We start from the raw sequence: 17,141 nt of genomic DNA, 5'->3' as shown, positions 1-17,141 counted from the left end.
AGAAATACTTGGAAAAGCGATTGTAAGTCGGCTGTATAGACAAAGAATAAAGGTATTAAAACAACTATTATTTACTGCGTCTCTCTTCTTTGAATAAACGACCAGTCCAGTGTTTTATATAAACTTGGATGTCTTTATTTATTCACATTATACAGTATTTCATGAGACACATACATGCAGAGGTTTGGGTACACGCAATATTTACATCCACGCTCTCACCCACACAAAACGTCCTTCATGAGACCAGGAGGAATAAAGGCGTCCTTCAAAATAAAAGTCCCTGGGTTCGGTCCTGCAGCTGCACACTGACCTTGAAATTCTGGAGTCTGGAAAATAAAACGCAACTTTCGCACTTTTTTCTTTTCTTTTTTTTTGAGGAATGTCTTAAGTCCATACACTCCTCTCACATGCAGGAAGGAGACGCTGTAGGTTTTCACAGGTTATCCATGATTTAAAACATCCAGGAAAGTACATCATAAGATAATAAGAGTATAGACATTTTTTCCGAATAATATAAGGAGTCTTTGCACCTCTTGTCCTGAAGTGTTGAAAGATAATCAGTGCATCTTTTCAAAGCCTATGATTGATTTTATACGTTCAGTTTCCTGGATGTTTTAACTCGGGGCTTAACTTGTCCCATTTTTACAGCAGTGCTTTTATACGATCTGAGGTTTCTGGGAGCAGCGCGGCCACAGCGGGCGCAGGCTGAGGATGAAGAGGAGGAAGAGGACCAGCGCGATGACGGTGACGACGGAGACGTAGCCGGCGTGAGGCAGGAGGGGCGTGTCCTGGGCCTCGGCCGGGATCATGTTCGTCAGGTTCAACATGTAGCCCAGAGTCCAGCCGGCGTCGCTGCCTTTGATCTGAGGACAGGGGAGAACAGAGAGAACAGAGGCACAGGTGAGGAGGATTTTATACTCACTACTGCCACCTCAGGCCTTACGCGTAACTGCAGCTTCTATATTAAGCTCGTGCATGACGGCACTTCGGACCCGAATTAACACCTTTCTGTGTCAGTGCAGGGTTTTAGAGGCAGTTGTGGTGAACAGGTCTGGGCTCATTCTACACATTAGGACATTGTTGGAACATGTAGGGGTAGGAAAATACATAATTTTGACATTTTCATACTCCATTTAGTCCCTTTAAAGTGCATATGACACATTAGACACAATTTAGCAAAAAAAAAAAAAACATGAAAAAAATTCTCAGGTTCTTTGACCATTTGTGTGATGTTTCTAGTTCAATCTCTTAACTCCGCCTTAATCAAGCACATTTTCTCCAGTTCGGCTTTACCCAAATCTAATAGCTTCATGAAAAGAGCGTCAAAATGGCAACAAAAACAAGACGGAAACAAGGATGAAAACGCAACAAAAAAGTTACAAAATAGTGATGAAAGAGCGACAAAAACCTGACAAAAAAGCATAAAAAAAGCGTCAAAAATATGACAAAAAAAGGGACAATGCCTATAGGCTGTAAGTCCCGGTCAAGAAACTTTTTCGATTAGGGTAAAGTCGGACTTGAGAAAATGTGTTCGGTGAAGGTGGGGGTTACTGTATCTTCTGATGCCTGTTTTGTGGAGTGGGGAGCTGCAATGTGTCTCATGTCCACTAGATGGAGGCCTAGGGCAAAGTATTCTCAGTAAGAAAAAAAAGTTATTTCATTTTAATGCAATTTTGGCCTTTGAAAGCCAAGGTTATTGATGGATGAATGTAACGTTTTCTGTGGGAAAAACAACCACAATCAACATTTGAGAGACAAATTTGTCAACATTGCTGTATTTGCACCTCCTGATGTGAATGTTAGGTGTGTGCTTTTTCTTGTCAGAATTTGGGAAAACAGTGCCATCATCACCTCACCTTCGTCCACTCTCCACCTTGCTGAAATGTGTATTATAGCTCCCGGGGCCGCGCAGTGCAGAGGAAGTGACCTGCTGAGGAGGGACAGGAAGGGAGTGGGTGCGTCCTACTGACCTTTTTAATAAACTTGATGTCGGAGAAGGTCTCTGAGGTGAAGTTGTATCCTTCGGTGAGCAGCGTGATGATGTACGTGCCCGAGAAACAGTACTCGGACAAGTACTTCAGTTTAATGCCAGGATGCTGCTGCTTTATCTGTGATAGAATGAAGCACAGAGAAACATCAATGCACTGAACACTGCAAGAATCAAAGACTGTGCAAGAATAATACATATGATTATCCGCTTTTGGGCACCACGGCATTGACCTTTCACCTTTTACTGTCTCAAATAATGTGTACATGGAAAAGAGCGCCCTTCATTGTCAATGGAGGGACTTAATAGTGAACAAAGACTAAAGCAACCATATCTAGCCAACAACATGCTAACAAATCGATGGCTCCGTGTGAACATTGTTTGAGTGCAGAGCTCACGTAAAAGAAGCAGGCACAGTCTCTACATTTAAGACGAGGCTCAAAACGTACCTCTTCGAATTAGCTCATGATCTGGTCCGTTAGGTGAAGCTCTAACCCACAGCCTTAGGAGAAACACTGCTGTGGGAAGTACAGTACACTGAGCGCTATCCTCTAGTTCACATGAGTCAAAGTCAAGGCCCTCTTGATGATTTAATGTGGCCCTTTGAGGAACATGAATTCCTGAGTATGTCAAACAAAAGTAAGTCTCCAGCCCATTCCTGTGCGGAGTTATGGAAATAACCAGTTCACTGCTCACTCCAGCCACTAGGGGCAGCTTATATTTAAAAAAGTAAAGAATTCCACCCGTGTCCAGCAGAGGACGCCGACATAGATCAGGAGATAAACAGCATTTTATAGCCACGTGGTAAATGGTCAGTCTGCTCCAGGGCGGCTGTGGCTACAATAGTAACTTACTGCCATCGAGTGTAGCACTTTGAGAAAGTGTCTGATGAAGCAACATAAGTGGAAGCCGTTGTTATTTATGATGATTTATGACTCCGACACCCCTGCTCTAGTTCTTCTTACTGCAGACTTTGTCTTATTATGATACGATATATCTTTTTATCTGAAGTATGTTCGTTGCATTACAAGATAGTAATGAACATACTCCTCCTTGGGGGAGTGCCTGTCTAGGTGAAACGGCGGAGCCCGTTCGAATGGAGGAATCCCGCCTACAGGGATTGTACAGAAAGAACGGAAGCTCCAACAAGGACTGGACGTTCAGTGATCTTGGCCTGTCTCCTGAGGGACTCCCATCAGCCCTGGGTCTCTATAGCCTGCCCGTCCATGGGAGTGGATCTCTCCTTCTATGGGTCTCCCCGAGGTTTCTCTTTTTGTGAGTTTTTCCTCGCGGTGCTGGAGAGTCTAAGGACGGTGGACACCCACATGGCTCATCACCACCTGCTGCAGATGCTTATTTGGACGTTATGTTTGCCTCGATACCACTGCCTGAACTTTACATTGTCTTATTTACTGTTCTGTTTTTTTGCCTTAATGTTCGGTGCAGCCCTGTGAGGCAACTCCTGTTGTTACCTCTTAAAGGCAGTGTATAGATGCTACGTGTGCATTAATTGTTAGAAAAGTGTGATTGATTCTGGCAAAGCAAATCGTGATATACATTTTTGCATAAAGCTTGTGACATTGTAAGCCTATCATTTTATTTTTCTCCATAAACTGTAAACAATAATACAAAATTGTCTGTAATAAACATAAAGACACACAGTAGATGAGAAAATATGGCATCATTACACAATCATAATGTTGATTTTTTTTTGCATATTTTTCTGTTTTGTCTTCTTTTAAACTTTTCCACAGCAGTCGGGAAATCATTATGAATAATTCAAGTGTACGACCCAGCCTCTGCCTCACCGTTTCCCAGGGCGTAGCGCAGTAGCGGGACAGGGCCTCCTTCACACTCTCCAGCGGGACAGAGGTATCGGTGAGGTTCAGGAAGTTCATGACAAAGTAGTACGCGGAGAAGGCCTACAGGGAGAGAGCAGAGAGGAGTCAAGGAAAAGGCCAGCGACTAACAAGGCATTTTAGCAGCACACTCCGGTTTCTATGAGTCTCGGGAGATAAGTGAGGGTAAGAAAGTGTGGGCTGGTCTTTTATCATGAGAAGACCGTCCTTTCCTGTTATATATTATTAGCCATACATCTCACGATAGGGCTTTGCAATAGGTCAAAAAGTAACATGTTGCAGAAGAGTGTTGGGAAACTTAGAGGATAAGAGACGAGAGATGATCAAATAGGGCTGTATTACATGAGAAAAAATATGACACTCAAAAACCGTCATACATGTAACTGCAGCTTCTATATTAAGTTGTGGTGAACAGGTCTGGGCTCATTCTACACAGAGGACATGGCTGGAACATGTCATTTGAACATTTTTAAACTCTGTACAGTCCCTTTAAACTCCATGTTGTCCCTTTAAGTCAGTTTTGTGATGAATACTTTTTACTTTTACTTCACAACATTTTAGAGCCTGTAACTGTACTCTCTACACCACTACATTTTTAAATTTTGTTAAAAGTAAAAGTATTTCATTTTCATCTACGATGAACTGGTTTAGTCCCAGTTTAGACTGGTTTTAGTGGTTTACTCCTTTAGACCCGGTTTAGAACTAGTTTAGTCTGGGTTTAGACCTGGTTTAGTTCCTGTTTTTGACCGGAGTTAAAGGTTTACTCGCTTAGACTTGGCTTAGATCTGGTGTAGTTCCTGTTTTTTATCTGAGTTAGTGGTTTTCTCGTTTACACCTGGTTTGATTCAAATGATTGAAAAAAATCCAGCACATTAAACTCTTAAATATTTTACTTTTTATTAATAAAGTACATTTTACAATGCATACTTTTATACTTTTACTTCAGTAGAAATTTTATCAGATAATTGCAAGTTGGTCATTTTATACTCACTACTTCCAACTCATTTCATACGTGTAACTGCAGCTTCTATATTAAGCTCGTGCATGACGGCAATTCGGACCCGTAGTAACAACTTTTTGAGGCAGTTGTGGTGAACAGGTCTGAGCTCATTCTACACATTAGGACATGGCTGGAAAATACTTAATTTTAACATTTTTGAACTCCGTATCGTCCCTTTAAATAAGGATATTGAATACTTCTTCCAACACTGGTTGTATCATCACACAGGTTGGCATGTAATGTTCTTTTGGTAATTTGGAATGGGAATATAACAAATCTCTTTTGAGGTGACACAAAACTGATACTGGATAAGTGTGCCCTATCAGTGTCCTTAATCTCAACCAATTCTGCTGAGGAAATCCTGAGAAATTCAAGGATAAAATGCCTAAAAATTGTCCCTGCAATCATTCAAAATGGCATACACGCGACATTTGGAAAGGGAATATAATTGTTTCTTTTGATGTGACACAAAAAGGTTACTGGATCTCATCATTTCCCACACCTGTGTACTTAATCTCAACCAATTCTACAAGGGGAATATAATACTTCCTTTTGAGGTAACACAAAACTTTGAGTGGATTATTATCTCTCATTGTTTCCACCACCTGTATATGTAATTTCATAATATTTTACTATAAAAACCCTGAGGAAATTCCAGCAGAATACGCCATACTCACCCCAAAAGGCCCTTGCAGAGTGGGTTGGAAGATCCCGTTGAAGGAGCACTGGTTGAACGTGCATTGGGAAAAGTTAAACACGTTTTTGACCACCTCCTGGCACTGCTGGAAGCTGCCTTTGCCAGTGTGGGTGAAGGTGGCGGGGGCGCCGCTGGGCTTTTTGCTGGGCACACACGGGCTGTCGTACAAAATCGAGTAGTTCTTTGGCTCGCTGTAGCCGCTGTGGAAGCACGGGTCCGCTATCGATCCTGGACCTGACTAGGAGAAAGAAAAAGACATTTAATAGAGAGAAACTAGAGGAAATGCTTGGATACTTTGCAAACAGTGGAGGTAGATTTGGTGCTGATTTTTTTGTGTTTGAGCCAAGAAGGGGGCTTTGCGGTTACCAATCATTTTCTTCCTTCTTTCTATAAAACTATCACTCTCCATTTGAATGTGAAACAGAGCTGCTGGCGGGTTACTGAATCAAGGCATCTCTCTTATAAGACGTTCAGGGTGCGCCGCTGACTGACATCTTGGCGCCAGATGCACATAAAGCCCAGAGGAGTCAGGTTCTGATTGGATTATATGCACAGGAGGAGGGTGATAATGAGATTTAACTTTATAGCTGCATTTCCACTATTTAAGAAGTGCCTGTCTGCACCCAAGTTGATTAACCTCTCCATAACACTGCCAAGTTCTGAAAGTCGACAGCGAACAGTTTGAAGTTTTGTTTTGGGGAGGATGGTTAGGATTAGCACACGAGAGGGACAGATTTTGTTTTGGAAATGAAGTCAGAGTTCCGACTGAGATGACTTGGACGGCGGATCAAAGAGGAGATAAATGAAAGACAACAAACGCGGCATGAGGTAAGGTAAAAGCACGTGAAGGAAACCAGACAAGTGGAAAGTTTTTCTTTTATTAAAATAACTGAACCATTCCCTAAGTTGTGCTTTGTTTCATTCATGCATGTTTTAGAAATCCTTCTGTCTGACTCCTCACATTGAAAGAAAGAAATGTAAACTAGCTCTTGATATACAGTAAGTAGCTACGAAACTTGTCCATAGAGCATTTTTTACACTTGAATTAAGCAAAAAAATATCTTATCACCGTCAAAATTTGATTAAAAAAACCATCTCAATAACTTGAAATATGATCATTGTCGATTTTTTTCTTTAATTTAAGTGTAAAAAAACTTGCACTATGGACAGAAATGAATTACTCAAATCATAGACATTATAGACATTACAAAATATTTACTTAGTTCTAGATTATGTTTTGCAGTAATAGAGCTCTAAACGCTCCGTTCCACCCGGGCTGGACTGGCCATCTGGCGTAGCAGGCATTTCTCGGTGGGGCGATGCCCATATTTGGGCCGGCCCGGGTCTTGCTGTCATACAAAAAAAAACAACGTATGCAATTTTTATTGACTGCGTTTCCCACTACGTTTTCCCTGAAAACATGAGCGTGGGGCGGTTCACAGGAGTATCTACGTGTGGCGGCAGAGCAATGCTCGGCTCGTTTAGCCCCATAGGTAGAGCACGGGCTCAAAACCACGAGTTTGTGAGATCCTGACCCTCTCCACTGGAAAGAACATAAATCAGACTTTATGGTATGACTGATTTTTATAGAGGGCCAGTTTGAACCAAAGGTCCCGGTCTGGTTTTTTTTCAGCCTGTCCAGCCCACCTGCTGATGTCATGAGGTGCTAAATATGTGTGTTTTCCTCTTTTAAGTTAATAGACATTTACATTTTAATATTCAATTTGGCTTCACTACAAGGCATGTTTAGCAGCCTATATGGCTCTAGGCTAGTCCATGTGTCCAGCGCTGACATTAATACTAATTAATGGCGTTTGAGTGAACAGGAATTATGTACAGTATGTGGCTTCATTTGAAGTAGGCATCTCACCATAGACTATAGGAGTTGTTCCTAAACTTTTCCCTCCCAGTAACACTTCAAAGAGTATTTGACAAGTAGCACCAGGTGAAGATTAAGATCATATCAGGACGGGGTCTATAAAAGATCTAAATTGCACTAAATCATGCCAAAACTGGGTGTAAACCAGTAAACTTAACAAACTTAAATGCATTATTAAAGCAAAAGTCTAAAATTGCAGATGACCCTTGAGTACCACTTATTAGAACCACAGCGAGAGAACTATTGGTCTATAGTGTACCTGTGTCTGGTGGGCGAGGGCCAAGCGGAGGACCTGGTCTTTCCCGTAGCAGAGGAAGCTGTGCGTGTACAGGTTGTAGTCGTTTCCGTAGAGTCTGAAGGCGACAGCGTTATCAGGTGATTCTGATCCGTCAAATTTGTCCGAGATAAAGCTGATCTGAGTGGACGCTCCGCCAAGATCCAGCGCTCCTGTGGTCTCCAAACCCTATGACAATGACAAAAAATACAACAAAGATAAATCGTTTGTGTAGGTTCATGAAACAACTTGGCACTGGGACTTTTAGAGCTGAAAACCACCTGTGAGAGCCGGTCGTCCAGGTAGTTGACGGTCACCCACCCAAACGCCCCCTCCTCCTGTCCGCTCAGGATTCGCGCTCCTTGGAACGAGAACGGGCTCTTCTGAAGGGTCTCCGACACGGCCTGGAAAACCTGATCGGACGCCACGTTGTCCTCCATACTGCGGCGGCAAAACAAACCAAATAGATTTAAGCCTTTCGCATCCATAACACAAATCAATGGCAGCCTCACATGCAAAGTGCCACCGCTGTGCGTAATGGATTAGGACTGGGGTATAGTGTGCATTGCAGTGGGCCGAGAGTTGACATAGAAATTAATCACGTTTTGGCAGATGGAAAAGGCTCGGGTGGAAATGCGATTGCATTCTGTCGTACCAGTGTTAATATGAAGTGGCGTTTACTATTGGGAGCAAGGACTGCATAATGTTGTCTTGCTTTTGTGCAGTAAAATGGGGTAAATGTTTTGCTGTAATGTTTGTATTTTTAAGGATTAGTTCTGAACAAACATAACTTGGAATGCAATATTGTCTTTAGTGCATTTAGAGCCGTGTGTTTGACCAATGTGCTTTCACCAAATGTAGTATATTTAAAGATGCATTATGCAACTTTAAATGTGGATTTGTTTTTCAATAAAATATTGTAGTGACCTAGCAGCAGTATAAGTGGTCAGCATGGCGCCTTTACTTTCCATCACAGTGGTCTCTAGGACGTTCCAGGAACAGTTGTTTGGTAGGTTTTCACTGCTGATGGACCCTCTAATAAGAAAACCTACTAAACAATTGATCCTGGAGCGTTGTAGAGAGACTGACCACTCATACAGCCGCTGGGTCACTACAAGATCAATAGCAACTTTTTTTTCCACATAAAAAGTTGCAGAATGCTCCTTTAAGTGTACTTCAGATATACAATAAAATAAGATATATATATTTATCCAACCTCACCCTTGTAAGCTTACATTATGATGTACGTATAGCAATTTTGGTTTCTGGCACTTCCCTGTATACTGTAAGACAAAGCGTATGTACAAGGCATCGTACTTGAGCAGTCTCATCCCAGCCGTGGCTCCCAGGTATAGGGGCGTCTCCTCGTGCCGCTCATTCGGGACAAACTCCTCGGCGTCCTTCATACAAGCCTCCAGAGACTCCCCCGCCAGCTTCGGGGCGGAGGCATAACTCGAGATTCCTGGACCTGCCAAACACATAAGACACATATAACCATAGGAAATTCTACATTTATCCACGTAGGATCAGTGAAGAGAACAGTCAGAATTGGGGCTGGGTACCGTTGCATTTTACTTTAACGATACTTGGCTTTCGATACCGATACCCGACCGATACTTTTTCCGATACCTATACTAAATTATGTGTCATTTAGAACCATAAAACAAGATGAATACTGTTCATTTATTTATTTTCCTACCATCTAATTTCTTTTGCATTTGTATAATTTTGTTTGAAGAGAAACAACCAACTTCCTTAAACCACAAAAAAGTTTAATAAAGTTAAAAAAATAAAAATAAATAAATTAAAATCCCCTAAATTCAATTTTTTGCCCACAAATTTCCCCCCTACTTTTGTTATGTATTTTTTCCCAAATTTTCCCTACATTTTCTTATTCTTCTCCCAACTTTTTAATTTTTTCCACATTTGTTTTTCCAGATTTTTCTCAACTTTTTCATTTTCTTCTCAATTTTTTTTAGACATTATTTCTCTTATTGTTTTTTTATTCCTCAAATGTTTCCCAAATTTAACCCAATTTTTGCACTTGTTTTCCCCAATTTTCCACACTTTTTTTATTTATTTCCCAACTTGCATTTCACTTTTTTTTTTTCTTTTAAATTTGGATGACCAACAGCATCAAAACTTAACTACTACTTAACAAACTAAACCTTCTTTTTCGATATCATACTGGTATTGTTTAACAGCACCCAGCCCCAGAATCCCTCCCATAGTTTAATAAATGAAACAAGTGGAATGTTCCCGAAAGTGAGGCCTTGAAACAAAACTGTCACACCTCTGACTTTTATCCACTCTGTTATTTGACATCTAGCATGATTAAACCGTCCCACCCAGATGGAAGGAAAGGACATAAATAGTTTTGTTTTTACAGAGTTATCTGAATGTTTTGGACTTCGTCAACATGAAAAGCCATTAGTCAGAGAGCAGCCGCGGTTAATGATAAGATTGCACAGTAATAATAGTCCTTATCCAAGTAATAAAAGCAAAGAACATCAAAAGAAAATCTTTGAAGACAAGCAATTATTATTTAACTGTAATAATGGGTCAACAAATATAAATGACAATATACTAAACATGTAAAGTTATAATATATTAATTTAGCAACAATTGTTCAATATGTGTCAGCTTTTCTGTCACTCAGATACGGATACAGCATTTTACAAGGTTGGTTGATAACACAACAAGGACAGAGATATTTACATATCCACATTTCAGAAGTGTCGTTTTCAACACAAAAAAGTAATAGATCTTTAGCCATTTTGATACATCTGGTAGAGCACTTGTTTTCCATTCATTATAAATCAATGGATAGTGATAATGATGTCCACTTTTGTACCTTTTATTATATGTGTGAATGATAGATTAATTATTCATTGGATGTTTATTGGACCAGTAAAGGTATAGGCCACCGTTTTTCTATACTAAGATATGTACTTACCTAACCTTAGTGGAGTTAATATATATCCGTATGGTCTTTGTCCGTGCGCTCTGTCACGCAAACGGAGCACATACGCAGCCTCTTCCACATGTCACATAGCTCCAAAAAAGCTCACGATAGAAGCTACCAAGCTCTTCCATGTGTTCCCTATTTAAAATAAGTTACGTGAAGTGTTTTCATGCGAAGTATATTTACGCAGAAATGTAACATGTCGATTTTATCAGCAGATAAAAAGGGGAACTATATTGTGAGGCGTAATGATACAGGAGCACAGCGTCCGCGCAGTAACTCCTAAAGACTTCCCCCCCACTCACTTCCGTCAATAGAAGCTGCGTGACTTGTAGAGAGCTAGCAGAGAACAGTTGAAGAGGCGTCGATAACTTGTGAACAATGCCTTTTACGTGCATCGTGCCGGGCTGTGATAACAAGCAGAAAGTATATAGTGTAGTAATGTTTCACAGATTTCCAACTCACCCCGGACGACGACACAGGACTCAGGACCTCGACCATGAGGTAGGAATGCGCAAGCACTTTACGAAAATATATTTTCTGCTTGTTGTAAAAGGCTCTGTACAAGTCACACAGCTTCTATTGACGGAAGTGAGCGGGGGAAGTCTTTAGGAGTTACTGCGCGGACGCTGTGCTCCTGTATCATTACGCCTCACAATATAGTACCCCTTTTTATCTGCTTATAAAATCGACATGCTACATTTCTGTGTAAATATACTTCGCATGAAAACACTTCACTTAACATTATTTAAATAGGGAACACGTGGAAGAGCTTGGTAGCTTCTATCGTGAGCTTTTTTGGAGCTATATGACATGTGGGAGAGGCTGCGTATGTGCTGCGTTTGCGTGACAGAGCGCACGGACAAAAGACCAGACTGGTATATATTAACTCGACTAAGGTTAGTTAAGAACATATCTTAATATGTAAAAACGGTGGCCTATTCCTTTAAGGAAATTTACAACTGCAAATGGTTATAGACGAAGTTGCAAACTCAGCTTTGGGACCCGCTTGTAACCATGACCAACGTTTTAATGGTGTAAGTGCGTTTTAAGTGGTTTACAAAAGGCACTACGCCGAACTTCCCAACTTACACTACGGTACACTATCCCAATTTGAAAGCTTTGTGTTTACAGAGCAGATACCTTTGACTTTGCAGGAGAGGGTCTGCTCTACCCTCCCCGTGTTGTTGTCCTTCTCCGCGGGCCACTTGTAAATGTACAGCGCAGTGTGAGAGGAGCCAGCGTCCAGCACAATCCCATACTGAGGAGAGAGAGACACATTAGAAACGAACGTCCATTATAGTTTGACATGTGGCTTGGTTAAAAGTAAATCTTTGGCATATTGGAGTAAATTAAAAGTATCCATGAAGAAAAAAAAAGGATAGATTGAATAGTTGTTTTTGCATTAGCCTGATTGCCAATTGATTGAGCTCTCATGGCCAAATGGAAACGAGCCAATCATGTTTTTTTTATTGGCTGTGACGCATGTGTTCGTGTGATGCACTTCAGAAAGGCTGACGGGCTGAATGGCTGAAAACGCTTATTCAAAACGAGCAACATTTGGTTCATATGAGCTTTGTGAGTTTCTGAAGTCCGTTAAGTCTGGTCAGGAAAAAAAAAAGAAAAACATTACATGTGTTTATTTATACTGTAATGTAAGCATGGTCTTTTTTTCCCCCAATGAGAGAAATTCAATGATCCAACCAGCTCCCAGACTTGCTGCTACATGAGGCTGTGTCATGTTAAGCGTTACTAATATGAGATTTCGACACCATCAAATACCTACAGTAGTTAATAAAATACTGCATTTGTCATTAAGTAAACGCTAATCCTTACTTGGCACTCTTTTGGGGTATTATATTGCATGCTCAGCTTATCAGGGAAAAAAAAAGATGTATGGTTGTGTGGCTTATGAATAGCTCCATATATAATTATTCTATTTTTGGCACCATTCGTTGACAGTCCGATGCTTCCCAGAGGAGCTGCTAATAGCGTTGGTTGGGGGCCGGGCAGGAAAAAAAAAACATGTTAACACATTTGTTTCAGTGCACTGGTGGCCCTTATATGGGAGTGAGCGGGAACACAGAGTAACAGGTTCAGGTTGTTTTAACCCAGCTCCATATTTGGCCAGTGGACTTTGGAATGGCATCAGAGCGCAGTGAAGACTCCCACAGTTAAGATGCCGCAGGGAGGAGGCTTTCACACAAACTGGTCCGGCTTTGAAGTTCAAAACATTTACAGTCGTCCTGGTCTTTATTTGACAAAGCAAGAGATGTCCACTACAATGTCTTTTGTGTTTGAAATTTGAACAATATGAATGTGTTTGTTATATGACTTATATGAGGACCTCCCTTCCTAACCTTAGCTCATTGATTGACAGCTAATTTATTGGTGCTTCCAAAAGTTATGGTGCAGCTAAAAGCCTTTTGGAGCTTCTTGTTGTAGAGCCCTTGAGTTGATGTGATTATGATTTTCAGGGCAGATGCAGAAGTTGGGACAGAAGGGGCTCAAGAAACTTCTCTCCACTTCAAGAGCCCTTTACATTCTATTGTGTCTGAAAAGTCTTCCCTTAGCCCTTTCCATTAATCTGATCTTTAAAATGAATTAAACCCACCGTGAAACGCCCACTGACAAGAGATGCAAGTTGGTCATTTTATGCTCACTACTGCCACCTCAGGTCATATGCATAACTGCAGTCTCTATATAAACCTTGTGCATGACGGCACTTCGGACCCGAAGTAACAACTTTTTCAGTGACAGTGCAGGATGAACTGGTCTGAGCTCATTCTACACATTAGGACATGGCTGGAATATGATGGAAATACTTAGTTTTAACATTTTTAAAACATAACAGAGTTGGTGGAATTTGTTTCCGGTACAGCACATCATATGCTCACATCTCCTGTGTCAATTACAAAACAACAGATTTAAATACAGGTTATTTTAGGGATTTGTACAGTGTCCGCATGGCAATGGAAAAAAAAAAGTTTTTAAATCTGTCTGAGTGTGAACAGGTGGTGAGCAGGGTGTGTGTGGTCTGCGGTTTTCAGAGCCTGCTTTGATACAGAGTCTGTGATTTGGTGATTATATGTTGGAGTTTTGTGCATGAATGACTGTCCAAGTTTCCTTACCAGACTATTATTGATGATGTGAGGATGCTTTCAATTATGGCTGTGTAAAACTGAACTGATTCTGAACTTTTTGAGCTGTCGCAGGAAAAAGAGTCTTTTATTGGCTTTTTTTTAGGTTTCCTGTGCATGCTGCTTCCATTTGAATGTGTTATTGATGTGTGTCCCAAGGAATTTGAAAAAGTCCATAATGGCTTCAGAGCTAAAGGATAGAGCTGTTTTGGGTGTGGGTGAACGTGAGAAGACTATTATGAGCTCCTTTTTTTTAATGTGTTTAGCTGAAGGTTATTGGTGTGGTACCAAGTGACTGCTTGGGCACAATAGTGAATTTCATTATTGTCGGTGATGAGTCCAGTTATTGTTGTGTCATCTGCGTATTTGAGGACGGATACTGAGATGTGTCAAGATGTGAGAGTGTTTGTAAAGAGGGAGAACAACCAGGGTGATAGGACACACCCCTGAGGGACACCGGTGCTGAGGGTCAGAGGTTGAGATAAGAGTGTTCTTTGTGTCCTTTTGACAGAAGCTTCTGATCCAGAACATGGATGTCAATGTCCTTGGGTTTATTAAAGAGATTGACTGGGTCGATGGTGTTTTATTTTGTGGTAATCGGTCTCATAAAAACAGAAACATGCTCAAAAAGCCAATGGATTTGATCTTTTTTGGTTTGAAATTCTCTGGGAAAACTTAGACTCTACTTCAAATAACTTTCAAAGAACATAATGCCTGTTACACACAATGAATAAATAAGCCTGTGTTCAAACCGGTTATCTGCACGTGCTCCTATTAAAGTTTGAGCCCAGGTCCCTCTATAGCTCTATGCACGGCCTTGATGTTTTGGTTTCATAAATTCATACACTTTTTCCGTACAATTATGTGTAAAAGACAATGATATCTGACAAAAGTTGTTTGCAATGGCATAATTTGACTTCCGAATTGCAATGTGCCTCTTCCTTTCATTTACATTAACCTCCATCTTGTGTAACGCCCTCATGCCCTGTACCTTATGCTTCGGGATGAGAGGCTTGTTCTGCAGCACGGCGACGGTCACCAGGGCAACGATAGCTATGACGCCGACGACAGCGATGAGGATGGTGAGCGGCGTGTGCCAGGGGTTCCTCTCTTTCATCTCTGTGACCCGTCCGAGCCGAGCGGGGGCGGGACGGGAGCAGGCCGGAAGAGAGGGGGAGGAAGGGTCACCGTGTAGAGACAGGAGACAGGACGGGGGAGAGCGGGGAGACAGAAACACAAACAAGCAAGGTTAGCGAGGCAATCCGACTAAGACAAGACATGATAAAAATTCCTCGGCTTGGTTATCTGTTTCTCAATGGTGGTTTGCTTTACATGCAGCCACAGTTGACCTGTTGCTGACTGAAGGAAATACAGCGTCCAGTCTGTTTCCTACATAGGCACGGTGAGTGAAATGTAACTGGAGCTGAGATCAAATCATAAACCTTTCACTTCTAGATGGCCACTTTAACTGTTGATCCTACCATTTACATAAGGCTCAGGCAGTGGTTTTCAAACTGTGGTATATGTACCATTGGTTGTGCTTGGGTTTCTTCACGCGGAACTCATGCTCAAATTGAGTTTATGAATTCTAATAGGAGATAATTGAATTTACATGGAATTTACATGGGCAACCATCCATCCATCCATCCATCCATCCATCCATCGAGTTTCTTCCATGCCATTGGTCCGTCGTCTCATTATTCCGAAAATTTACCATTGAGCAGAGGTGCCATTAGTCCAACATCTCTAACCTAGTTGTGTTGTGGATTAGAGAGCTATATACAACCATTGGCCCTAACCTTAAGGTCAGTGGACTCTTGCTTGAGCCTAATTTTACTTTTCAACCCCTACTCAATGGGACATTTTCTGAAAAAGGAAACGTCGGACTAATGGGCCTACCCCGGCTTTATTCAGAATTTGTTAAGCCTAAATAAGGTATCGTTGCATCAAAGGTAGACACGATTTGAGACCTGAATCAAGGCCTGGTGGTCATACTTGAAGGATTTTTTATTTAACCTTTATTTAATCAGGAAAGTCCCATTGAGATTAAAAACCTCTTTTTCAAGGGAGTCCTGGAAAAGGATCAGATATTTTATGAAAGTGGTTCTTGGAAGGTCAAATGTTTGATGAAGTGGTCCTTGGAAAGTCAAATGTTTGATGAAGTGGTCCTTGGAAAGTCAAATGGTTTATGAAGTGGGTCCTTGGAAGGTCAAATGTTTCATGAAGTGGTTCTTGGTGCGAAAGGTAATGGGGCCTATTTCACTGGCCTTGACACTAGTTAGAGACTATGTGGTGTCTGCGTGGTCTCCTCATTGTCTATGCGGTCTCAAGCAATTGTGTCACGAATACTATTTGTATGTCCGCAACCTCTGAGACGTTTCAGTGACGTCGATGCAATGTCCTGTCAGATACCAAGGAGATCGCAAAGAGGCTCCATACGACTCTTTCAGGTCTTCTTAGTGTCCAACAGGTCTGAGAGACATTGCAGCGACGTCAACCATGTGGAGACTACACTGAAATCAAACCTGTTCAACCTTCACAGAGACTTCCTGGAGAACTGCTTAATTGCCAGGGGACGTATCGGAGACATCTACTTGACTAGCGGCGACTCTCGTCTCCAACTAGTCTCGAGACTGGTGATGCACAGACGTTGAGGAGACTGTTGTGACTGCAACTCTCTCTGGTGAGATAGGCCCTTTAGGGATATATTGGTTCAGATGCAAGGCTCCCAGGATTAAAGATTTCCCACTTTTTCAATCACTTTTAACTTCTCTTTACTACAGCTGCCACATACACAGATTTTACATACACAATTCACTGCTAATTTACCGCTACTACTGCTTCCTTACAAGCACTTTGATTACAATAACTTCTAATATTCCTGTATATACAACCCTGAAGAATAAAGACAGCCATTGTGTAGCGCACCTTTAATGAAAACATCGGAATAAATGGGATTAAAATGATACCTTGTTATACAGGATGTGGATGTTATTAATCACTATATTGACCTGCATATGCTGAGTCATGCTTCAATTGTGCCTGCTCCCATGACAGTGTAATCTATGGAAGTCTAAGCCGCTTATATAAACATGTCTCTCAGCCAAGCAGGTGGACCGTTTACAGGGCAATCCATCTGGTCACCATGTAATCATACGTGTATCCCTAAATTGGAATCATTTGGCTCGTTAAACAAAAACATTAGACCCTCTCGGAATTTTGGCACTAGTTCAGTCACACATTACACAAATACATCTGCAGGGCCTTGGTTACAAAACAGCAACAATCCGCGGCACCCCCAGACCACGAGCGTCAGACACTAAAACACTCTGACATCATC

At 41.4% G+C, this 17,141-nt stretch overlaps 1 protein-coding gene across 2 annotated transcripts in view; it reads right to left on the bottom strand.

The window, feature by feature from the left end:
* Positions 1-639: 639 nt before the first annotated feature.
* Positions 640-17,141, bottom strand: part of entpd1 (ectonucleoside triphosphate diphosphohydrolase 1) — a 37,165-nt gene continuing 20,663 nt past the window's right edge. For both annotated transcript variants that reach the window (XM_079577208.1, XM_079577209.1), the window contains exons 2-10: positions 14,793-14,920; positions 11,805-11,922; positions 9,014-9,164; positions 7,978-8,137; positions 7,682-7,885; positions 5,524-5,781; positions 3,796-3,909; positions 1,971-2,108; positions 640-863 (exon numbers count right to left, since the gene is read on the bottom strand). In XM_079577208.1, the coding sequence (XP_079433334.1) occupies positions 657-863; positions 1,971-2,108; positions 3,796-3,909; positions 5,524-5,781; positions 7,682-7,885; positions 7,978-8,137; positions 9,014-9,164; positions 11,805-11,922; positions 14,793-14,920 (1,478 nt within the window). In that variant the 3' untranslated portion in view covers positions 640-656. The remainder of the gene's footprint in view (positions 864-1,970; positions 2,109-3,795; positions 3,910-5,523; positions 5,782-7,681; positions 7,886-7,977; positions 8,138-9,013; positions 9,165-11,804; positions 11,923-14,792; positions 14,921-17,141) is intronic.

This window comes from Gobius niger, assembly GCF_951799975.1.
Source record: "Gobius niger genome assembly, chromosome: 19".
In the NCBI taxonomy this organism is placed as follows: domain Eukaryota; kingdom Metazoa; phylum Chordata; class Actinopteri; order Gobiiformes; family Gobiidae; genus Gobius; species Gobius niger.
This window is presented reverse-complemented; position numbering and strand designations above follow the sequence as displayed.